Source organism: Carlito syrichta, unplaced genomic scaffold (assembly GCF_000164805.1).
Source record: "Carlito syrichta isolate Samal-C Ts95f unplaced genomic scaffold, Tarsius_syrichta-2.0.1 Scaffold308186, whole genome shotgun sequence".
Taxonomy (NCBI): Eukaryota; Metazoa; Chordata; class Mammalia; order Primates; family Tarsiidae; genus Carlito; species Carlito syrichta.
Window position 1 is genome coordinate 705,334 of NW_007252282.1, and position 25,820 is coordinate 731,153.

General features: G+C 47.0%; 1 protein-coding gene across 1 annotated transcript in view; it reads right to left on the reverse strand.

The window, feature by feature from the left end:
• The window catches only part of KIAA2012 (KIAA2012 ortholog), a 120,359-nt gene extending 94,915 nt beyond the window's left edge, over positions 1-25,444 (reverse strand). Inside the window, 7 exon segments of the mRNA XM_021716118.1 lie at positions 186-328; positions 924-1,083; positions 2,965-3,107; positions 7,218-7,373; positions 10,168-10,327; positions 23,868-24,152; positions 25,361-25,444. Coding sequence (XP_021571793.1) covers positions 186-328; positions 924-1,083; positions 2,965-3,107; positions 7,218-7,373; positions 10,168-10,327; positions 23,868-24,152; positions 25,361-25,444 — 1,131 coding nt within the window.
• Positions 25,445-25,820: the final 376 nt, after the last annotated feature.

The window sequence follows — 25,820 nt, forward strand, 5'->3', positions numbered from 1 at the left end:
AGCTGAGTCCCCAGCACTTCAGGATCTTCAACATTTAGCGAATGATTCTGCTTCCAGCTCCACCTGGTGAGCCCAGGCACTGAAGAGGCAAGTTCTCTGCTGAGACATCCCTTTGGGTCACCCTGTTTCTAGATTGGGATTGACCTCACAGACATACACACGTTCCCCCCGCCCCCATATCCCACCTTTTTCTTCCTCATGTCTCCAGGGGTGTTTTTTTCTGAGCCTGAGGCAGACACCACAGGCGGGAAAAGGCATCCTCTGGCAGGAGGCTCCTGGGACCAGCAGTCGCTCCTGGCTTTGGGGAATTTTGTACTCCCTTGTTTGTCTGTAGAAACAGTACAGGAATGAAGTCTCATGAGTTGTGGGTGTGGGGATGAACAGTCGACTTCTGACTTGTATCACTTTTTGGTTAATGGGGACAAGGGCAGGGAACATATTGGAGGGACCCCCTGCCAGCCATCACAGGCAGGTTCAAGGAGCCCCAGGCTCCTTGACTGGGTTGGGTTCTTGCTGGTCGAGTCAGGTGATGGGGAGAATGACAACAAGAACAGCAGTTAATAAGTCTTGAGCACTAAGTATGGGAAAATAATTGTGCAAAGCATTTTATATGCATGAACTCACTTTATCCCCACAGTAGCCCCAGGTGGAGACTATTACTGTCCCCGTTCTATAGGTAAGAAAACTGAGCCTCAGTCAAATGAAGTAATTTGCTCACTAGTAAGCCTGGGATGATTTGAACTCAGGCAATAGTGACTTCAGAATGTGTGCGGTGGGTACCTGGCAGAGAGGAGCTGGTCAGAGTCTTATTCTCACGTCTAACTGGGCTGTGACTGTTATTTTCTGAGGTAAATGGCACGAGAAAGTGTTTTCAAATGAACCTGCGTGACTAGGTTTACCCAGATCCACACTTGGATTCTTACCGCTGAGATCTGCCTTCCTAATAGGGAAGGCGCCTTCGTAGAAGGCGATGTGGGAGTGGCCACTGCAGGGGTGTCTGAGGGCTTTCCTGGGACTGTGCTGCTGTTCTTGGTGATTTTCCTTTGAAGCCTGCATGCGAAGGTGACTCTCTTCTGATGTGTTCTGGGAAGACAGAAACACATTCCTGTCACTAGGCGAACAGCAAGGGACACAGCAGGGTCCTAACAGTCCTTGGCGCTAGACTTTGGGTTTCGAGGATGGACTTTCTTTTGCAGACTGGGAGGAAAAATAAGACTATAATAGCAAAGTCTCTATGTCTGTTTATTACAATAAGACATTTATTATTATTATTATTGAGTCAAGGTCTCACTCTGTCGCCCAGGTTGGAGTGGAGTGGCACAATCACGGCTCATCACAGCCTCAACATCCTGGGCTCAGGTGATCCTTCTGCTTTAGCCTCCCGAGTAGCCGGGACTACGGGTACATGCCACCACGCCTGGCTAAATTTTTGGTTTATTGTAGAAATGAGGTCTTGCTATGTTGCCCAGGCTGGTCTTGAACTCCTGGGCTCAAGCAATCCTCTGGCCTTGGCCTCCTAAAGTGCTGGTGTTGCAGGCACGAGCCGCCAGGCCCAACTCATTTTATCATTGGTGATAGAAAGAATGACATTTAACCACACCTGACATATAGTGTTCTTTTGGAAAAAGAAAGAAAACTAAAAATCAAAATATAAGGCTACTACTGGTGTCTTTATCTATCACAAAATGTCCCTCCCTCTTCCCGTCCACTACGTGGTTCTTTTCCCAGCTTCTGTTCTCTCTCATGTCTGACTGTCTTGTAAGTCAAATGAGTTTATTCAAGATGGGAGCAGGTGTGGTCTACGTGGCTCTGAATAACTGTTTTCTTGTATACACAAACACACACACACACACACACACACACACACACACACACACACACACACACACATACACACAGGCTTTAGAGTTTAGAAAGGGTTTCCACATTTTAGCTCATTTAATCCTCAGAAAAACCTTGAGAAATAGACAGGATCACAGCTCTGTTTTACAGAAGGGGCCATTCAGGCCCCAAGCTAATTGAGTTCCTTGGATGGGCTTGTCACAGCCAATAAGAGGCAATACTCCAACCAAAGCTTTTTCAAGTTTAAGGCCAAGAGTTTTCTCTTTTTCTAAACAAGGTTATAGCTGCCTAGGTGGGTGAAGAGTTGGGGGAGGATCTGTGGTTACATAAATTTTAAAAACAAAGTTCACCTGGCGACTCACTGTAGAATTTCTCGTGGCTGGGCGCGGTGACTCACGCTTATAATCCTGGCACTTTGGGAGGCCAAGGCAGGAAGATTGCTTGAACTCAGGAATTTGAGACCAGCCTGGGCAACATAGTGAGACCCCCATCTCTATTTTTTTTTTTTTAAACCCTGATTTTAAAAAGAAACAATAATAAACAAAACTCTTTAAAATATTGCTCCATGTCTACATGTGCATGTGAATTTCTGGGGGAGGATATGCCATGCAGTATTTCCCAAGTGTGTTTGCCTACAAAGTCCTTTCTTTTTTTGAGTTGGAGTCTCACTCCATTGCCCAGGCTGGAGTGCAGTGGCATACTCACGGCCACCCGGTGTCTACCTGCTGGGCTCTGGCGATCCTTCCGCCTCAGTCTTTCAAGTAGCCGGAACTACAGGGGCATGCTGCCACACTCAGTTATTTTTTTTTTAAATTTATTTATTGTAGAGACAAGGGCTTGCCAAGTTGCCCGGGCTGGTCTCAAACCCGCGGGCTCAGGCAATACACTCACCTTGGCTTCCCAAAGTGCTGGGATTACAGGTTGAGCCACTGAGACCGGCCCAAAGCCCTTTTAAAAAATGAAGCATCTTGCAACATCAGGGTTCCCAGGAAACACTTTGAGAAACAGTGGTCGAATGGGTCAAAGGAACTCCTCTCTAGAGGTCCTGAGGAATGGTGACAAGAGGGAGATCCTCTCTGAAGTCAAGGACAGTGACAGAGGGGGGCCCACTGGAAATCGTACCTTTGCCCGGATTTCATCTTTCTGCCGGGGCTGCTTCCCGAGTGGCAGCAGGTGAGTCCCCTGACTGCTGTGGTTCTCAGCTACGGGGCCCTGGTCCGTGTGTCCGCCAGCCTCGGTGTCCCCTTCATCCGGGTCCTGTTGACCTGCAGAGGTGAGCAGTGGGCCAGTATGTGACCCCAGACATGGGCACGGAGCTCTGACTGCTCCAAGCTACTTCCCGTCCTGCTTCTCTGAGCAGAAGTGTTCAGGCCTTGACCCTCCTCCCCCCTAATTTCTGTTTCTGATGGTGCCTCCACGGACAGGACAGCTGGGTCAGTGCCACAGAGTTGCCCTGGGAGTCGGCAGACTCAGGACTGAGTCTTCATTTCTCAGACACAGTTTTCTTATCAGTAAAATGGGGACACCTGGGGAAACTGATGTCCTGCCCTCGCTTTCTCCCAGAGGTCTCTGGAGCACACATAAGGTAACATGTCCTTACGAATGGCACCAGGCTGGTGGATGAACACAGGGTGGTGATGGAGGTGGTGTGACCTGCAGCCCCGCCATGCTATGGCTGACCTGCTCTGCCAGAAGCCAGCCTGTGGCTGTCCTGGGCCATCTCTGGCTACCTACGGTGGAAAATCCTCTTCCGAGTGTGGGGAGTGGGGGCTGCCGCTCAGTTCTCGGATGCAGCCTGTCTGCGATCCTTGGGAAGAATCTGAGTCAACGGATGACTCTGACATAGCAAGTCTTTCATCAATAGTTTGAAGAGTCCTGTGGCAATGTTCACCACTTAATCAAAGTGGATTTAATGCTGAAAGGGTCTGGCAAACCTTCCTTGTTTGGAGCCAGGCTTCGGCAATACCTGCATTCTCAGCTCTGGAAACAAGGTGGGGTTGTTTTTCAACCAGGGGCTCTGGAGGCCTTGGGGCCCTGTATGTTGAAGTGAACTTCTGGGAGCCTTCCCTCTCCCCAATTAGACTCCCCTCTCCTCCTTGCTCTCCACCCTCGTCTCCTTCATCTCCGGTGTCACAGGGTCAAGAGTCAAACACCTATGTGTGGGGTTCCTCCCTTCCTCCAGCCCCTGTCCTCAGCCCTCGGCTCCTGAAGGCTGCTCTAGGTTTGAACTGCTGCTAAGGGTACTATTGAAAGTGATCCAGGCTCAGACTTAGGCCGGGAGGGTCTGCTCAGGTGTTAGTGACCTGGAGAGGGCTGACGGACCTCGGGGATTCCTCAGTCCAAAGTGGCCCAGGGCCACATTAGGCCTGTCCCCAAGGGGACCTCCACTCCATAACAGAGTGCAGCACTTAAGATCTTTTGTGCTATTCTAGAACGATCCTTGGGATCAAGCCAGACCCCAGGTCCATTCTTCCTGGTCAGGTTCACCTGGAACCAAGTGCATTTCTGAGGGTGGAGGAAGTGAGACTCCAGCCAAAGGCTGCTCTCTTCCTAAGTCTCAAGTCAGATGGTCTGAGTTGGGGCAGGGGCATTGTGGGTAGGGGATACAGAGGCATGATCTCTCCTTTGGCTATAACCCAGGAGAGTTTGAATCTGTGACTCAACTCATACCAGGGGAAATAGGATTTTTCTCAGGAAACACCATTATCTGGCTTGTCTGTCTGTGCTTCTTAGAAATGGCTTTGCAAGCAAAGTATTTGATGTTGAAGTTTTGAAAAGAGACCATAAGTCTTAGTCTCTCTGTAGCTCAAGTATGGATTGAGCTGATGCAAACACTGGGCATGGGGTGGCAATTTAGAGCTGAATAGAACTTTGAGCCTCTGTCCTCTCCTGCAGTCTTTCACAGCAATCCTGGGAGGAGGGAATGCAGCTGCCAGTATTTGCATTTGACAGATGATACAGCAGGCGTCAGTGATGTGGCCAGCATCACATGTGAGAGGGTCTGGCAGGATATTTGCTACTTTTCTAGAATGAGTGTCTGGCACAGAGAGGAAGGCCAATGGTAGTAAAGTTAAAACCCATGGAAATATCCGCTAGAGTGCTGGGGCCAGCCTCTGTGCTCCTTTGGATTCTTTAAAAAATGATCTGTTTGGCCCCTGTGATCATGGGCAATTGGGCATTACAATTAGTAATTATGCTTAAAAAACCCAAGCTCAGGAGGTTAATAATAAACATTTATTGAGCACCTTCCGTGTGCCAGGTATTGCATTATCCCATTTAACTCCAACATACAACCCTGTGAGGTAATGGTAGGTATGGTCAGTCCCATTTTATAAATGAGGAAATGAGGCCCAGAGAGGTCACGTGGTTTGAAACCTGGTGCGAGGCACCTATTTAATCACGATTCTGTACAACTTCTCTGCTTTCTGTCCAATGGTGACAGCTCCTTGGCACATGACATCACTTAGGGAAGGTCACTCTATCCCTTAGGTGTGCAGTGTTAGTCCACTCATAAAATGGAAGTGCTGCCATCCACTGTGCAGTATTTTGGGACTCCAGGGCATCAAAGTCCAGGATTACTAACCGGAGACAGCAGGATTTTGAAAAGAGCGGTCATGGGCAATGGCAAGATAGTGGGCCATCTGGGGAAGGATGGGCACCACACCCTGGGACATGGGTGGCCCAGAAACTCGATCTCTTTAGACCAGACTCAACTGGTTTCAGGGATGTTGACCCACATTAGCAAAGTGCATAGAGATTGATATACAGATCAGAGTATGAATTTACAAAGAGAAATACAGTTACCTAACCAGACAGACCACGTGTGGACCAGGTTAGAACCAGAATTCCCTGGTGTCAGAGTCAAGGCTTACACCAGTGTGTGGGTGGCATGTTTAATGGCACCTGCCATGCTCCTCTCCACTCATTCAGTAAGCCAGATTCTCTACTTATCCCAAGGATAGGACTTGGTCAGGCACTGTCACTGCTTCTAGAAAATTCCTTTTCCATTTCAGAAAAATTGTGGGTTCTGTTAGGCTCTTGTTCTTTTCATTTATTTTCTCAAGAACTCTGCTGCCAACCAAGGCCCTGGTCTTTGCCTGTTATTGCTACCCAGTCATCTTTTCCCATCTCCCTTACCAAAGGCAACTTCTGGCCCTTTAAATGCTTCGAGTTTCAAAGAATAATACTGACAGGTAAATCCCTGTAGCACTGAACAATTTACAGACAGCTCACAATAATTTTCCATACAGTAACAAGGCAGGTCTTACTGAGTTCATTACAGAGATGAGCAAAGTGACTTGCTCAAGGTCTTACAACTAGTAAGCGAGAGAACAGCCATTGCAATATAGATTTCTGGCTTCAAAATCTATGAGGGAGACCCCCAAAGCCCCAAAATTTATTAATAAAAATTGTATATTTATTCTTACATGTTTAAATTTCAGTCACCTTCAAAGTATTCTCTGTTTCATGCCATACACCTATCAAGATGATTTTTCCACTGCTCAGAATAGATTTTGAACTCGTCAATTTTGATGCCTTTTAGAGCTTCTGCTATTTTTTTGTTTTGTTTTGTTTTGTTTCACCTCTTCCACATTGACAAGATGTTTCCCTTTGAGGACTTGTTTCATTCGGGAAACAAAAAAAAAGGTTGCTCTGGCGAGATTGGGTGGAGCATGGGAGTCATGGCATTTTTGTTTAAAAACTGCTGAACACTCAGTGTGGTGTGGGCAGGTGTGCTTATAAATCACTCGTCAAGGAATGGGTAAACACGTTGAAAGAATCTCCCAAAAAAAGAATTCACTGAAGCTGAACACAGTCTCTTGCAACAACATTTGCTGGTACACTGTTGCCGATGGGTTCCTAGCGGGTAAAGCCTGTACTACAAGGGGCCCACCCTCCAAAAAGGTAATTCCAGTTTTTTTGGGGATCCCCATGTGTATATTTCTTACTACATTATATTGCCACAAAAATCGTAGGATTAAAGAATATTATAAGTGAAACACACTAAGGAGAGCATCTAAAATCTAGCATCTAGACCTACTCTGACCAACACAGTAGTCACTAGTAACATGTGGATACTTAGACATAAACTAACTAAAATTAAAGAAAATAAGAAGCTCGGTTTTACAGTTGTACTAGCTACATCTTAAGTGCTCAGTAGCTAGATTTAGCTAATGGCTACTACATTGGACAGCACTTATAGAACCTTCCATCTTTGCAAAAATACCACTGGACAGCACTGATTAAGACTAATACCCTCATTTAACAGATGAGGGCAATGCAACCCAGGATCCCAAGACCTTAGTTTGGGAAACTCCATTTTAAGATGTCAAAAATCCAAATATTTGAGAACTGGTCATAAAATCAAAATGTACCTGGTTCAAAAGACTTTCCTTGTTGAATCCAAAATGGTGGGAAGACAGGCAGGAGATGGTATTTTGGGGGCACACCTGAAAGATCCTGTTGTAGCCTCAGATTCTTGGGTACATTAAGATGACTGTCCAGGAGTAGCATGGAATCCTTGATATGTCCTGAAGAGAAGGTCAGGAGTTATTGAAAGAAATAGTGGTCACCAGTCTAGCGTTCTTGTAGATAACTACAAGGTCCCTCACTTACACTAGTATTGGCTGTGGACATTGCCCATTAAGAAAGACAATTAGAGGGCCTGGTGTGGTAGCTCATGCCTGGAATTACAGCACTTTGGGGGGTCAAGGCGGGAGGATTGCTTGAGTTTAGAGGCTTGAGACTAGCCTGGGAAACATAGTGAGACTCTACAAAAATAGCTGAGTGTGGTGATACACATACCAGCTACTTGGGAGACTGAGGCAGAAGGATCGCCTGAGCCCTAGAGGTCGAGGCTGTGGTGAGTCATGATTGTGCCACCTCACTCCACTCCAGCCTGGGCAACAGAGTGAGACTCTGATTCAAAAAAAAGGGAAGACAATTAGACGATGGGAAAGATTAAAAAATCTGAGTCCACTTCCACTCTATCATTCCCAAGAATGGAGTCTCCTTGGTGGAAGGAACACATCTGCTTCCCTGCGTCCCTAAGACTGAGTAAACAGCTGCCTCAGGAGAGACCCTGTGGTAGGGGATGTATCCTGCTTGCTTCTGTAGGCCTACAGTCAACAGTCCTTCGTCAACAGCCTTCTCCATCCAGTCATTCTACAAGCATCACTGAGGGCTTACCAAAAGGCCCACCCCTCTGCTAGGCAGTAGGGTAGACATGGAGGAACCAGACGCAGGCCCTTTTTTTTAAGGCACCCGTAGTCTATGGGAAAGACAAAGCTCTCTTATGCTCAACTGGTGGTCCAAGTGTCAGTGTGACATAAGTTCAAGATTGCCTGGAGTTGTCAGAGAAGCCTTTCTAGAACATGTGGGTTTGAAGGGTGGGGAGGGCTTATCATAGGAGTGTAAAAAAGGGACCAGAGGCTGGGTGCTGTGGTTCAGGCCTGTAATCCCAACACTTTGGGAGGCCGAGGCAGGAGAATTACTTGAGCCCAGGAGTTCGAGACTAGCCTGGGCAATATAGTGAGAACCTGTCTCAAATAAAAAAGAAGAAGGAATGAAAGAAAGGAAAGAAGAGGGGGAGGGAGGGAGGGGGGAAGGAGGGGGGAAGAGAGAGAAAGAACGGAAGGAAGGAAGGAAGGAAGGAAGGAAGAAAGAAAGAAAGAAAGAGACGAGAGAATATATGAGCATCCCGGAGGTGGGGAGCAGGAATAAGCAACCAGAGGCTGGGCTGGTGGTCTCACACCAGATTCTTGCCTTCATTCCTCCAGCTTAAGGGCTTTGGCAAGGAATGACAGCAAGGGTTCTGCAAGCGCACACGTGTGTGTGTCTTTTCTTAAACCACACACATCAGCTGTAGGACTCCCACGGAGGACTTGGAGATGTTTTTTGATGTTAAAAGGGGCCTTCATTCTTGAAGGGGTTGGGTCTAGACTATGAGATAGTGGCCTGCTCTGGTATCTGCTCCACCCAATGTTCAACACGTCTTTGGCGAAGAGGCTCTTTCTCACAAGCGCTAAATCATTGGAACTGCCCATGACTGTGGAGATGCCATATAAGAAAAACCAATGACTGGACAAGCCCACCATGCCCACTGTGCTTCAAGGCACCATGCCCACTCTGTTTCAAGGGAGAGAGCTGCTTTCTCTTCTTTCCCAGGGTAAACCTATAAGTCAGGAAGAAAGTCCGTCTTCCCAGGTCCTGCCTGCATGTTGCTGCTGAAGAGATGGCAAACAGTCAAGTGGGTACTGGCAGGGCCCCTGCTTATTCTCTCCTCCCTGGGAGGTTCGCCAAATAAAACACAGGACGTCCAGTTACATTTGAATTTCAGATAAGCAATTGATACTTTTTTAGTAGAAATATGTCCCAACATTGCACATTTTGCTGTTTGTGTGTGAGGATGGGTGTGTTGGTGCTAAATCTGGCAACTTTAACCCCTGATCGTTGCCCGTTGTCATTTTTGAGCTTTTGCAGAATTTGAGGTCTCTGTCAAGCAGAAAAGTATCCACTGCACTCCTTGTGAACTGGGCCAGAAAGCCACCATCTTTAAGAGGAGATGTCCCAAACTTTCACTCACTGGAGGACATGAGGTCACCTCAGCTGGAGAGCCATGCCATGCTGGGAGCATGTGGACCTGGGGGTGTGGGGAGCATCTGACTTCTGGTCCCAGCTCTGTGGTTGACTGAATGACCTTGGACAAACTACTTTGCCTCTCTGGACCTCTTTTTTGTTTTGTTTTTTTGAGTCGAGGTCTCACTCACTCTGTCTTCCAGGCTGGAGTGCAGTGGCACAACCATGGCTCACTGTAACCTCGGCCTCCTGGGTTGAGGCTAATTTTTTAAAAATTATTTTTTTGTAGAGACAAGGTCTTGCTATGTTGCTCAGGCTGGCCTCGAACTCCTGGGATCAAGCAATCCTCCAGCTTCAACTTCCCAAAGTGCTGGGATTACAGGTGTGAGCTACCATACCTGGCCTTGGGCCTGTTTTTCCTTGGCTTGTATAAAACAGGGGTTGCACTAGAGGATCTGTGAGGCCTCTGAGTGGAGAAGGTTGGGAAGAAAGTTCTGGATTGGGACTTGGAGTGTGAGGCTGCCAAGGTGAGGGGTGGGAGTAAAGGTAAGACTTCTCTCTGCAGATGCTGGGAAGACCAAGGGTGAGAGCCACGGTAAAGGCCTGTGGGCCACCGAGCTTGAGGGCTTTGCCTTAACATAAAATTGGACTTGAAATCCTGGTGTTTCAGACCTTGATGGAAAACACTCTCATCACAGAATGTGAGGTGGGGCGCTCAGGTAGGCCCCCTCCCACGTCCCCACTGACCTGCGCATTGGAGTCTGTACATGGTGTTGGGCGGCCACGTCCGCAAAAGGCCTCGGAGGTATCTCTTGGCTGAATACCCTGGCTGGATCTGCCGTTGGACCTGGCTCTCCTTCTGGCTTCGGAAGTGGAGGTACGGTTGCCAGACTCTGTCCTGCTCCCTCTGTGGGGACACAGGCGGGAAATAGCACAGTTGCTGAGCCTCCCAGTGGAACAGGCTGGTTAGCACAGTCCTCATCAGTCACCCAGGAGACTCCTGAAGGTACCAGAAGGAACCCCAAACAGATGCCTCCGTTAACATACACAAACCAAGAGCCCACAGAGCAAAGGTCTGAAAGGCCCCTGCAGCCTTGCAGTTGGAAGGAGAGGGAGAAATGACAAACACCAGATCCCATCTTGAGGCAGAACATCAGAAAAGGATAAAGGCTTCAGAAGAAAACACATTGCCCAGCTCAGCCTGTGGAAATCATTTTAGGACCTTCAAAAACGGCTCTGTATTGGAATGGGAGGTCCAGTGTGCAGATCCGTGCTGGCATTTGGTGTTTGCAGTATAAATAATGGGACAGACAAGCAAGTCCGTGTTCATGGGGAGCCTGGTGCTTTGAAAATATCTGACTCTGTTGCATTTCACTGTAGCCAGGGAGGATTTTCTGGGAACCTACCTGCCAAAGTCAGTCCCACTGTGCAAGACATCATGGGGAATAAAAGTGAATAATGACATCTTGCACTTGGCCAGGAATTTACATTATACAAAGAACTTTCACCTCATCATAATCTTATAAGGTGGACTTAGTCACTGTAACCACTTAAGTGATATAGAAATGCTACGAAGATGACAGCTAAAAGCACAAGAATGGCAAACACCTGGTCCTGTGTTAACATCTCTCACTCTCCCCTTTGCCTGTGGCAGACATCACTAATCAATCACAGCATTCTTGACTGCTGAGGTGACCACAACATCAGAATCCATCTTTTAAAAGGTTTTTGAAATGAAGGCATAGTTTTTTGTTTTTTGGTTTTTTTTGGGTCAGAGTCTCACTCTGTCTCCCAGATTGGAGTGCAATTACATGATCATGGTTACCACAGTCTCGACCTGCTGGGCTCAGGCAATACTTGCACCTCAGTCTTCCAAGCAGCTGGAATTATAGGCATGTGCCACCATGCTAATTTTTTGATTTATTGTAGAGATGAGGCCTTGCCATGTTATTCAGGCTGGTTTCAAACTCCTGGGCCCAGGCAGTCCTCTTGCCTGACCTCCCAAAGTGTTGGGGTTATAGGTATGAGCCACTCTGTCCATCTGTTGGCACAATCTATACAACATGCACAAATCTTGAATGTTCAGTTTGATAAAAATGGACAATTGTGACCGGGTGTTGTAGCTCAGGCCTGTAATCCCAGCACTTTGGGAGGCTGAGGTGAGAGGATTGCCTGAGTCCAGGGGCTCGAGACCAGCCTGGGCAACTTGGTGAGATCTCGTCTCTACAATAAATAAAAAAATTAGCCATGTGTGGTAGCGCGTACCTGTAGTTCCGGCTATTTGGAAGGCTGAGGTGGAAGGATCACTTGAGCCCAGTAGGCCAACACTGGGATGGCTGTGAGCATGCTACTGCACTTCAGCGTGGGTGATGGAGTGAGACTCCAACTCAAAAAAAAAAAAAAAAAAAGGATAATTGTATTCACCTTGGTAAGCACCACAGAAAACACAATACACAATACTGAAAATTTTCATCAGCCCAGAAAGTTTCCTCTGGCCACTTTCGGTGTCCTTTACCCTAATACCACCTCCCACCCCCTGCTCCAGGTAATCACTATTCTGATTTCTAACACCATAGACTAGTTTTTCCTATTCTTGAGCTTTGTATGGATGGCAACACACAGCATATATTCTTGGGTGCTCCATGGAAGTGATCCATGCAGCCTTTTAGAGAGATCTGGTATGAGGACGAATCCCATCCCCACCCCTTGGCTGAAGAGTTCCCCCAATACAACGTGTAGCCTGGAAACAGTGATGGTGAAAGATTTCGCCAGTTCGCAGAGGGGTTGGGACCAGAATCTAGAACTTCAAAGTTCTTATCAGTGCAAGGGCTTCTGCTCTCCAAGAAGGTACCATGTCATCCATGACTCAGTACCATGGACCGGTGGGATGTCAAGACATGAAATAAAGATGGTTTTGAAGCAGGTGCCTTAGTGAGTGTCCCAGACAGTAAGGACTGCGAGACTAGGGCCCTGCATTTTCACACTTGCTAGGATACAGTAAAAGCTGACACAGCAGGCTTGAGCAATGGAAAAGAAAGTTTATTATCTCATGGAGCACAAAGACCAAAGGCTGGAGAGTGCCAGGGCTGGTTAATCCAGCGACTCAATAGCTCCGGCATCCCAAAACCTGTTGTGCAGGTACCAGATCTCTTTCCACCTCTGAGAACAGTCTTTTCATTCCAGTCTGAAGGCCTGCAGAGCCCGGACCAGGGACACGAGGAGACATCAAGTGGGTCCAAAAAGCACAAGTAAAAGAGTGGAAAGGAGACAGCTTATTGAGGAAGTCTGGGAAGGCACCCTGGACTTAGGGCTAGAGAGTCTGGGTTTGAAGCCTGCTTTGCCTCGTAGGAACATCATGGTCTTGGGTGAGCCCTGGAGCCTTTCTGAACTGTCTCTAAAGTGATGCTCAAAGCATGGCAGAGGGACTGGGAAGTCTTAACCCAAAAGAGCCAGATTTCACAGAACCTGGCACATGGTAGGGGCTCAGAACTGTGGGGAAATGAACAACAAAATGAATGTGTGGTCAATCCCAGCCCTGCTACTTCTCATCACCTAAATTTTATAATCTCTTCTGTAATACTGACACAATGCTTACTTTTTAGGGATTTTGATGTTGTAAATAAAATAATGTAAGTGAAATGTGTCTCCCTGTGTCGGCTTAAGGCAAGGTGAGGGTGTCCCGGCTCTCCTTCCTCCCAGCCTGCTCTCCCTGCCAGCACACGTGGGAGCACTTTCTGATCTCTCTGGCTCCTGATGGGATGTGAGGAGAACGAGCAGGGGCCATCTAGCCTTGCCCTTGTGAGAGCCATGGTAAAGGCCTGTGGGCCACCGAGCTTGAGCGCTTTGCTTTAACACAAAATTGGACTTGAAATCCTGGTGTTTCGGACCTTGATGGAAAACACTCTCATCACAGAATGTGAGGTGGGGTGCTCAGGTGGGCCTCCTCCCATATCCCCTCTGACCTGTGCAGTGGAGTCTGTACATGGTGTTGGGGGCCATGTTCACAAAAGGCCTCGGACGTGTGTCCTTAGGCAAGCTGAGTACTCCTCTGAGTAGTTTTACTCAGTGTCCTCAGTGTAAGGATGAAATGAGTTGAGGTATGAAAAGTGCTCAATACTTAGCACATAGTAGGTGGTTAACAAACATCAAATCTTTTTATCTTCCTCACCTCTAAGGTGGGATACTATGTTAATTGCACAACACTTCTTCCATTTTTTTTTTTGAGTCAGGTCTTACTCTGTCTCTCCAGGCTGGAGTGCAGTAATATGCTCGTGGTTCACCGTTACCTCGACCTCCCGGTCTCAGGTGATCCTTCTGCCTCAGCTTCCTGAGTAGCAGGGACTACAGGCACATATTACCATGCCTAGCTAATTTTTAAATTTTTTTTGTAGAGACAAGGTCTTGCTATGTTGCCCAGGCTGGTCTTGAACTCCTGGACTCAAGTGATCCTTCCGCCTTGGCTTCCTAAAGTGATGAGATTACAGGTGTGAGCCACCGTACCTACCCACATCACTTATTTTTGCTAAAATAATCGCCAGTTTTTCATCAATAGAACCCCTTTCCCAGGTAGTCATCCCTTGTCATCTGTGGGGAGTTGGTTCCAGGACCCCAGTGAATATCAAATTCTGAGGATGTACAAGACCGTGATATAAAATGGTGTAGTCTTTGCATAAACCTGTACATATTCTCCCATGTACTTTAAATCCTCCCTAGATGACTTACAATACTTAATACAACGCAGAGCCATGTAAATCATTGTCATACTGTATTTTTTTCATTTGTAGTTTTTTGTTTGTTTGTTTGTTTTGGTTTGGTTTTTTTTGAGTTGGAGTCTCACTGTCGCCCAGACTGGAGTGCAGTGGCCGCTCCCGGCCACCGCAGCCTCGACCTGCTGGGCTCCGGCAATCCTTCCGCCTCAGCCTTCCGAGTAGCTGGAATTACAGGCATGCGCTACCACGCCCGGCTGATTTTTTGATTTATTGTAGAGAGGAGGTCTCGCTGCCCAGGCGGGTCTCGAACCCGCGGGCTCAGGCAATCCACTCACCTCAGCCTCCCAAAGGCGCGGGATTACAGACTGAGCCACCGAGCCCGGCTTGTAGTTTTTTTTTTTTTTTTAATGTTTTCAATATCTGGTTGGTTGAAACCGAGGACGTGGGGCCCTCAGATGAGAAGAGCCTTGCTTTCCCAGGTTCCACTGTGGCTCCAGGCAGCCATGTGACCTAGCTGCAGCCAGTGAGACTAAGGGGAAGTTCCTTTCTGGAAAGTTCTTTGCTTCCTTAGAGAAGGGAAAGCTGTGCAAGTATGGCTTCCAGCGCCTTTCTTTCTGGTTTTTTTTTTTTTTTTTTTTGAGTTGGGGTTTCATTTACTCTGTTGCCCAGGCTGGAGTGCAGTGGCACAATCACAGCTCACCGCAGCCTCAACCTCCTGGGCTCAGGCAATCCTCCAGCCTCAACTTCCTGAGTAACTGGACTACAGGTGTGAGCCACCACACCCAGTTAATTTTTAGATTTTGTAGGGACCAAGTCTCACTATGTGTCCAGGTTGGTCATGAATTCCTGGGCTCAAGCTGCCCTCTTGCCTCAGCCTCCCAAAGTGCCAGCATTACAGGCGTGAGCCCCATGCCCAGCCCTCTTTCTGCTTTGAATTCAGTTGTGACCTTTGGATGCACGGGAGCCATCTTGTGAATATGTGCTAACCAACATGAGGGAAAAAAGCCAACATTCGAAGGATGGTTGTGGGAAAAGACAGAGTTTGAATCCTTAATGGCATTGGAGAGCAGCCGAGCAAGCATGAGATTCCTTCTCCCAATATTTTTTTTTAGTTGGGGTCTCACTCTGTTGCCCAGATGAGTACAGTGACATGATCACAGCTCACTGATGTGTGTTGTGTGAGTCTGGGCAAGAGGCCCAGGGAGCTTCTCATTAGTGTGCATTTCTGAAACCCCAGCTTGGCTTTGAAGCTTTACTGGGAAGCTTGCTCGGTGTGCGGGGAGCTGCCAAGAAGAGTCAGGAAATCCCAACCCTGGAATATGGGGCATTTACATCTATTTTTGCTTACAGTTTGAAGGCTGATCTTGGCTTCTGTATCAGGTTCCTATTGCTGCTGTAACAAATGACCAACATTTAGTGGTTTAAACAACACATGTGTATTCTTTGACATTTCTGGAGGTTAGAAGTTTGAAATGGGTCTCGCTGGGCCAAAACCAAGGTGCTGACAGGTCTGTATTCCTTCTGGAGGTACTAGGAAAGAATTTGTTTCCTTGCCTTTTCCATGTTGAGAGTGCACCTCCCACCTGCATTCCTTGGTTTGTGGCCCCTTCCCCAGGCGGCTGTCTGTCTAGTTCTCCCTTCTGAGTCCGTCTTCCACTTTTAAGGACTTCCATGATTACACTGGGCTCTGACAAAGTTTGGAAGTCTGTCCCTCCAAATCTCATGTCCAAATGTGACCCCTATTGTTGGAGTGGGGCCTAGTGGGAGGTGATTGGGTCATGGGGGTGGAACACTCCCCGCCCCGCTCATGGTAATGAGCAAGTTCTCACTCTGTTATTTAGCAGAGCCTGGCACCTCCTTCTCACTCTTGCTTCCACTCTTACCATGTGAGTCACCGACTCCCCTTCCTTCTGCCAAGAGTAAAATCTTCCTGAGGCCTCACCAAAAGCTGAGCAGGTGCCGGTGCTGTGCAGAACCATGAGCCAATAAACTTCTTTTCTTTATAATTACCTAGCCTCAAGTGTTCCTTTATAGCACTGCAAAATAGACTGATACAGGCCCACCCAAACACTCCAAGACAATCTGCCCATTTAAGGCCATCTAGCAGCCTTAATTCCATCTGCAAACTTAATTTCCCTTTGCCGTGTAAGCTAACATATTCACAAGGTCCACGGAGTAGGACTTTGGTGTCTTTGAGGGCCATTCTACCTACCACATTCTCTTTTAGTTTCTTGGTTTCTTTTAGTAATTTCTCAAATTATGCCTGTGACATTGGTTAATAATATCGCGTCTCATTGGAGATGTTGAAGCCCAAGGCCTCATCTACCAACCAGGGTGAAAGTCATTCATTTCCAATGTGTTGAATACTGTTTTAAGTGGAAAAAAAGCAAGATACAAGAGAGCATGTATAGTATACTTATCATAAAAGGGTATCTTTTTCAATTAAATTTATTAATTTGTTTTAGAGTTGGGGTCTTGCCAAGTTGCCCAGATTGATTTCAAACTCCTGGACTCAAGTGATCCCCCTGGCTTGGCCTCCCAAAGTGCTGAGATTACAGGCATGAGCCACTATACCTGGCCATAAAAGTATATCTTACATATGTATAACCATGGTGGAAAGACTGGAAGAAAAGATGTTAAAATGAGAATAAGGGCAGTATTAGGCTTCTGGGCATAAGATTACAGATAGTTCTTTCTTCTCTCTTTTTTTATGAAGCCAAATTTTTAGCATAATGGTTAGATCACATATTTAAATAGAAAACATATTAACAATCAATTAATTGTGTGGCACACACCATCTTCTCATCCCGATTTCTCCAGTCCTTCCCCAGCATGGTCTGAGACCTGACCACCCACTCGAAAGTTACTCTAAAACAGAATAGGAGACAGAAGGGAGCCGGGAAGGGAGTTTTTGGAACAGGGAAGTAAACATGACAGCAGGGGTCTGGCTGTGGTTGGTTTCCACTGCCCAGGCCTGCCTTGGCTTGGCCGGGTACCCCAGCTTTGGGCTTCTCTCAAGATGAGGAATTGGTGTGTACACAGTGGCCTGTTGGCTGGCTGCCTCACCAGCGCTTCCTTTCACGAGGGACTCGCTCTGGCTGGCTGTCCTCCTGATGCCCACCAGGCCTCCAAATGCAGAGGGGTGAAGGGGGCCATCTTATGTATGTGTCCCTGCCCCCATCCTGGCTGTCCTGCTCAGCCGCCTCAGTGCTGGCTGCGAGGATTTTCAGAGGCTGGAAGAAGATGGTAGGGCCTGTGTCCTGCCCAGCAGACACAGGGTGGCAGGGAGCCAGAGTCCCCAGGAAGGCAGGAAGGGCCCAGGCAGCCAGCTGCCAACTTAGCAGAGGGCCTTTGTGTGGAGTAGCTGATGGGAGAAGAGAGAAGCCCAGAAATCTCAGGACTGGCAGATGAAGCCCCCCACAATCAGCCCACACCCCTGTCTCCGAGAGTATTTCCAGCCAAGAGCCCCGCCAGTCTGGGTTACCTGACGGTCCTCTGCTTGTTCTCCCCTCTGGGCCTCTGCTCACCTAAGCCTAGGGGGTCTTGCTCCATTTATTTTTATAAGACTCAGCTCACATTTGCCCTTCTCCAAGAAATCACTCTAGATTTTCCCAGTAAGAAGCAGTCACATGACCTCGTGCAGGTGCACACCTGTAATTCCAAGACTCTTGAAAACCAAAGCAGGACTGCTTGAGCCCAGAGTTTGAGACCAGTATGAGCAACATAGCAAGATCTCATCTCTACAAAAAAACAAGAAATTAGCCAAGCATGGAGATGTGCACCTGTAGACCCTGCTACCTGGGAGACTGAGGTGGAAAGATTGTCTATGCCTAGGAGGTCAAGGCTGTTGGTGAACCATGATTGTGCCCCTGCCCTCCAGCCTGGGCAACAAGTAAGATCCCGACTCAAAAACAAAACAGAAGAAACAGTTACAATCTCTACCTTTTTTATTAATAAATTATAATCGAACTCCTGAACGTGACCACATTTATAAGGGAGATGGTTGTAGCAACACACTTGGCCTATGGGTTTCATGTTTGCAGATTTAACCAGTATTTTTCAAATATTAAAAAAGTCAATAAAATAACTATCACGAGCCGGACTCGGTGGCTCAGCCTGTAATCCCGCGCCTTTGGGAGGCTGAGGTGAGTGGATTGCCTGAGCCCGTGGGTTCAAGACCCGCCTGGGCAGCGAGACCTCATCTCTACAATAAATAAAAAATCAGCCGGCCGTGGTAGCGCATGCCTGTAATTCCGGCTACTCAGAAGGCTGAGGCGGAAGGATCGCCGGAGCCCAGCAGGTCGAGGCTGCGGTGGCCGGGAGTGGCCACTGCACTCCAGTCTGGGCGGCAGAGTGAGACTCTAACTCAAAAACAAAAACAAAAACAAAAAAAACTATCACGATGAAAATAAAAAATACAGAGTAACAGTTATTCACATAGTGCTTACACTGTTTTAGAAATTATAAGTACCCTAGATAAGATTTAAAGCATGTGGGAGGATGATGTGAATGGGTCATATGCAAATCCTGCACCATTTTATGTCAGGGTCTTGAGTATCCACGGAGTTTGGTGCCTCCAAGGGGCCTGGAACCAAGCGTGGTCCTTGGTCCTAGAACCAAGGGGCATGCTGGAACCTGCAAATGCCAAAGGGTGCTGTACTGCGTAGGGTGAAATCTGCTGCTGTCATCTAAGTCCTGTTTATCCCTCAGTGGAATAGAGAACCGTGAGTTGAATTTTAAAACAAAATCTAAAAACATACACTATTTAATCAATGTCTCATTGTTGGACATTTAAAAAACATTGCTAGATTTACAAAATTCTAAAAATAATAAAAATAAGAAATACAAAAACAGTGTGAAATGATTTAATATTTCTGATTTGAGAGGCACTTTAGGTTTCTGCAATGCTCTAACAGCATTAATATGGCTATCATTTAGATACTCCTCCAAATTGTGCTTACTTGGGCATTATGGGTATTGACTTCTAACTTATTTTTATTTTTTTGAGTCAGAGTCTCACTCTTGTTGCCCAGGCTGGAGTGCAGTGGTGCAACCACAGCCTTGACCTCCTGGGCTCAGGTGATCCTTTCCCCTCAGTCTCTTGAGTATCGAGAACTACAGGCATGTACTACTATGTCTGGCTAATTTATTTTATTTTACTTTTGTGGAGACAGGGTCTTATTGTGTTACCTAGGCTGGGCTTGAACTCCTGGGCTCAAGCGATCCTCCCACCATGGCCTCCCAAAGTGCTGGGATTACAGGCGTGAGCCACCACATCTGGCCCTATCTGATATCTAAATAATGGGAAGCGGAATAAATTAAAGACCTCAAGAAGACAGTTTAACTTTGGAAATGTTGAACAGGATTTCCTTCTGTTTAAAAAATAAGAAACCAACCAAACACCATATCTGCATTCATCTAGAAGTCTGAGAACCCTGACATCAAATCTCTTGACTTAACATGAATCTTTACTTTTTAGGAAGTTGGCCCATCAGGGAAATTCCAGAGTGGATGTCTGTTGAGCTTTAAACTCCAGACGGGTTGTCACATGCATGCCACCAGCTCCAGAGCTAAAAGTGGAGGTGCTATGAGTTGCTTTAAACACTGGATCGCACTTCCCTGTGACAGCCCCAATGCCTCCAGGTCTGAGTGAACCTAAGTCATGTAGGTTTTTTTTTGCATTTTTTTGTGGTTAATTCCCTCTACCCTTTTCCCTTTCCCTACTTTGGTTTTTTTACTTTCAGCGTAGTTTGTTTTTTTTTATTTTTAGAGACAGGGTCTTGCTCTGCCACCTAGGCTGGAGTAGTATTGTGATCATAGCTCACTGTAGCCTTGGACTTCTGGGCTCAAGGAGTCCTCCCACCTCAACCTCCCAGGTAGCTGGGACTACAGATGCATGCCACCATGCGCAGCTGATAATTTTATTTTTTGTAGAGACGAAGTTTTGCTCTGTTGCCTAGGCTGTTCTCCAATGCCTGACTTCAAGTGATCCTCATAATTCAGTCTCCCAAAGCACTGGGATTACAGATGTGAGCCACTGTTCTTGACTGATCATTTCAAATATGATCATTTCAACTCTTAAATGATCATATTTGGACAAAGACGTACTGACCCTGAGGAACGGATGGTGTGGTTACAGGTGGGCTCAACTTACAGCACTATTTGCTATTTCATTTTCCCCCTGATTTTCTCACCTGGATATCTAGGGTCAATTGTATATCTCCTTCAAATCTATAGGTTTTTTATTTTGTAAAATTCCCTGGGTTAAAAAAAAATTTGGTGAAAAGAAATGTACAAATAAAAACAAGGTTTATTATTAATATAACTCCACCACTCACGGTTTAAATGGTTTAACCCATAGTTAAAATTTGGGTGTGTATTCTGTGAATGTATAAACAATTTTTAGAAATTGGGATTACATATATGTTTTCTATACTGCTTGGTCTCTGCCTCAGCCTCCTAGATGGGTGGGACTACTGGCCTAATTTTTGATTTTTTTGCAGGGACAAGATCTCACTTTGCTGGTCAGGCTGGTCTCGAGTTTCTAGGCTCAAGCCATCCTCCCGCCTGAGCCTCCTAAAGTGCTGGGAGTACAGGTGTGAGCTGCCATACCTGGTTGCTGTATAATCTTGAATGAGTTACTCAAACTCTCTGAGTTTCAGTTTCCTCGCCTTTAAAATAGATCATAATAGCACCTGCTCCCGGATTGCCAGAAAGCATGAGTCAGTTCTACTTGGAAAGCACTTAGAACAGTGACAAGAGCACAATGAATGCTCAAAAATGTTAATCAACATTGAGATTTTTATTATATGAATACTATTTTGTAATCTGCCTTAAAAAAATACACTGCACATATTTTCTCACATTAATCATGACTATTACATGACTTTGTTGCCTGACCTCAAACCCATTCTATGACTATACCGAAATTTATTTTATCAGTGTTCCCTTTTTGGACACATTGTTTTCAGTGTTTTGCATGGTAACAAGTAATCCTACAGTAAATGTTTTTGTGTATACATTCTTGGGTACATCTCTGATTATTTCTTAGGGCAAGTTCCTAGAAGTAGAAAGCTGAATTAAGGGGTAACAGCCCTTTTTAGGCTTTTGCCAGAATGCCCTCCAGAAATGTCCCGTGAGTTTGTGCTCCTGACATATGAGGCTTCTGTTTCCTTATGGCTTCCTGCACTGAGTATTAGGCTTCTAAACACTTTTTGCCAGTCTGTGATTTTCACAGTCAGCTCTCCGTTTTCCGATGGCCTGCCCTCCTGAGGCATTCATTTTCTTGAATCCTGAGTCCCTTGTGAGCTGCTTCCCCTCCTCTTTTAATCTGCCATGTCCTTTAATCTTAAATTCCTGTCCAGTAACTGTTCCAAGCCTTTCTATTCCTTTCTGATTTCCTCACACCATTTCCCTTCCACCCATCTGGAGTTAGACTATAGTGTCTGTCTTGATCAGGTGTGAGCTGTGCATTTAGTGGACGGGGCAAGGGAAGACAGGCACTTCTTTTTCTCATGGAGCCCAGATCTAACCGAAAATGAAGCTATTCCCAAACAGACTCATCTACTTGATAAACTATTGCCTGAACTATTTAGCTGTAGAGAAGAGCATCTTAAAGCTGCAGAAGGTGTACTTGCTCTGGGCAGTAAGTGAACCTGCAGATCTGTCAGTGTCCAGCCAGGAAGATGGAAACTACTCTAAGTATTGAAACACAGAAGGGATTTAATTCAGGGAATTGGCCACACAGGTGACTGGGGAGCTCAGAAGCCAACCAGGTGGTGACGCAACATTGAGATCAGTAACCTTAGAAAGCTAGGGGCCCATGGGAGGAGGTGGCGGGTCGTCTGGAGGAGTCTGGGGCCATAGTGGACCTATCTCTTGGGAGCTTCCTGCAGATACTTCTTGTCACTGGAAGCCGGGTGAGAGGGGAGAAACACCCTGATTTTCCTTGCCTTCTTCTCTCATCTCCTCCAAGTGTCCACCATTGGCAAGTTCACCCAGAAGCCAGTTGACGCAGATGTTTCTGGAGTTGTATGTAGCCTGTGGCTACCTGCCCGTGATGAGAACAGGTGAAGGGGGTGGGGGGTGGGGGGAGAGGGGGATCTCAGAGCAAACAGACCAAGGCCAAGCACGGTGACACCAAAGTCCCTTCAGGTTCACAGATGGCAGGACAAAGAGCAAAACATGCTGAACCTGGAGAGGTAGACAGTGCTGGTTTGGACCTGGCTCTGTCTTGTACTAGTGCTTGGCCTTGGACAAATCACTTACCTGTTCAGTTTCTTCATCTATAAAAGGAATAAAACAAACAAAAAACATGTCTCACAGACTCACTGCAAGGACATGTCAATACATAAAATATCAGCTGTAAAGTAACAGCATTCAACAACAGGGGGTTTCTTTTCATCCACAGATCTATGGTTTTAAGACAAAGGACAGTTGGGTATTTGGTCAAGGTCATCAAATATCTCTATTTTGAAAGATGGGAAGGGGCAGAGGAAGCTTTCCTTCTGGAAGCTCTGCCTCAGGTCAGGACAGGTGATAAGTTGCCCAGTGATTCTGGGAGATGATCTAGGAAACGTTGAAAACATCATGCATGACTGTTCTTTCATCCCACAAACATCTGGGGGAACTCACTATCTTTTGGAAGTGATTAGACATGATCCCGGCCCTGGAGGAGACGTTATTCCATCAGGAATGACAGATGGTCAAAGAGAGAAATCTCAGTGTGTGATAATAAATAATAGGGGAATGTCTGCAGAAAAGGGTGCCATGGAATATCTCCACCCAGGGAAGTGGGAGAAGATCTTGTTAGAGGTAATATTTGAGTTGTGTTTTGAAGGAGGGGTAAGAGTTTGCCAGCTATTGAAGCACGTGCAAAGCGTCACGAAAGGGGGGCTGGATAATGGTGAGCTAGGGTGGAATCTAGAGCGGTCCGTGGCTGAGGTGGTGGGAACATTCGGGAGACATGGCTAGACACAGAGGTGAAAGTCAGTACATGAAGGGCCTGGTGTGGGAGGCCCGTGCCTTTATTTGGTGGAGACTGAGAGTCAGCAGAGACTTTTACGTGAGACAGTAACCCACCAACTCTAACCTAGAATTTCATAAAGTGACACATCTCCCCAGACGGTCTCATGGCCTCAGCCAGAGGGCTGACGCGTGCAGTTCTAGACAGCAGGAGCCATGTGTCCATCTCACAAGACATCAGAAAGTATGAATCAGAAAAACCAGCACGAGGTTTCCCCTTCATGTTAAATTCAGAATGGAAAAAGTCATTAACTCATCCTGCAGACGCTGAAGGGCTCAAGGTAAATATTTAAAATGTTCTCCCTCTCGTTCCCACAAAGCCACGAACATCAGAGGTGGATGATGGTGCTTGTGGCTACGACGAGACAGGATTTCAAGGGTTCTGATGAGACGTCTGCTGGCCTGAATCTGTCTGCATGCTGAAAAGGACTTGGTGTCACTGCTGCTGAAAGGAAATCGCAGCATGGTGATGACACTGCCTGAGTGCTTTGCAGAGCCTTGTTACACACATTGTCTCACTTTAGCTTCATGACAATTGTGTGCAACAGATAGGGCCCGGGGTGCCATTGATCCCATCTTAAAGATGAAGAAATGGAGGGCTGAGAGTTTCAGGCCTTCTCTAGCGTCCAGGAAGAGGTGACACCCAAAGTGGCATCTGGATCTGTAGACCAATCGGCCAGCACCTTTCCCAAACCCAGGGGCCGCCCGGCCTACCTGTGTCCTTCCATATGCCAGGATGGCTTCTTGGAGGTCTTGGAGTGTGTGCAGTCTGAGGTCCAGTCTCCGCTTGTAACCCCTGGGGTGATAGGGGCCTTTTCTCCTCTCTTGGGGCATCCATGCTGAAATGGCTAAGCCTTCTGAGTAGAGGACCAGAGCCCCCTTTCTGGTGCTGAAAGTCTTAGGAAGAAAGAGGCTCCAGGAGTGCTGGTGGGTCTTGTCTTTATCCTGTGGTGTGCTGACCAGGACGTAGTCTTCTGGGGACTTCCAATTCAAGTAATCCTGCAGTGAAAATGAACCAGCTTGATGTGGCCACGTGGGAGACCATTCTAGAGCAAACACTGCTGGTGCAAAGGTGTTGGACTGCTTTTAGTTCCTGATTTTCTCTGGATGGTTTACATAGTGTTAAGGAACACAGTGACTTTTTCCTAGCAACCGATTTACCAATTTGTCTCTCCACACCTCAGAATTAGTAGAACCCAGGGTATGGCTGTTTTTCCCCATGCAACTTTCAGGAGAGCCGTTCCTGCCTGGAGGCTTAGCTCAGATAGAGCACAGGCTGAGGACCAGCTAAAGTTTCCTGGTATGTGAGCAAGTAGTCTGAATGCTCAAGGGCAGCAGGTAACTTTGAAAGTGAACCTGGACTAGCTGCCTGTTTAAATAGGAGAAAATCACTCCAACCTACTGCCCCCTCAGCTGCACCCAGGGGAACCTCTCTCCATTCTGATGCCATCAATAGCACCTACCAAATTAGGCTATTAGGGGCCCACATCGTGCTTACATATCCTGTAAGTCAGTAGATGCCATTGCCCATACAGGTCCTTTGAAACTTTAGATGCCTTTTAACACAGCAAAGGTTAAATATCATGACAAACTACGATGACAATGGAAATGTAGGATCCCCAGTGTACTTTTTTTTTTTTTTTTTGCAAAGAATCCCCAGTGTACTTCTTATTCCTGGCAGGATTCAATGAAATGAAATTCCAGTACAACAAAGGAACTTTGCCACCTCTTTAAAATCTTCTAAAATGAGATTTGGGGGTGGGGGGCTGTGTTAAATATGAGTCCCGTGGGTTGAATTCCAGAAAGTTCAAGGAAGCCATTGAAATGGCACGAACACACACAGCATTTCAACCGCAGAGCACAGCTTCTCGAAAACCAAACAGCCATCAGCTTGCCTAGAACCCAGGTGGGAATTCTGGTCTTGAATCAAACCATCGGAATTCCAGGCAATCAGGAATCTCCTTCGTTCTCAAGCAAAGAAGGCTGGAGGTCAGTGTGCTCGGGGAACGACGCGGGCCCTGGGACAATCCTGGTATGGTCAGAAAGCCACGTTATTTTTTTGTGTTTTATGAAGGAAGAGGGAAGCTCTACCAGGACCCCCACGCCTCACTCACAACACAGCCCAACACACACAGTTCACCCCAAGAGAAAAAGACAAACGTTCCCCCCCCACCCCAAAAGTGCCTTTATTCAGCTGTGAGACTCACCTCTGGTTCAAAATAGACTTCTAACTTCTGTGTGTTGGGCACTAGTCTCCCGTATCCCCGGCTCAGGAGAGAGAGCGTGGGCATGTTTCCCTCAGGCCAGCCCTTCTCAAGGGCAGCTCGTCTGGTTTTGAAGACTGAAAGCTGTTCACACCTCGCGATTTCCAAAGCTCAGCGGCGAGCCCAAGAAGACCACAAACACTGGGTCTTTTATTAAATACATTTTCCCCCTCACAGACGCTTCTTAATAGCAACCAGCCTCACGGTTTAGACAGTGCGGGTCTTTGTCGAGAGAAAAAAATAAACCGCGTGCCCAGACTCCTCAGGCCCTGGGCTGCAGGGGTTCTGGGCAGCCTCCCTCAATCCTGTGCCCAAGCCCGTGTTGTCCCTTGGTCCTGTTGCTCTGTGACCCGATCTGCAGATCTGGGCCACTGCTTCATCCTTCTTGCTGTGAGCGGAGGTT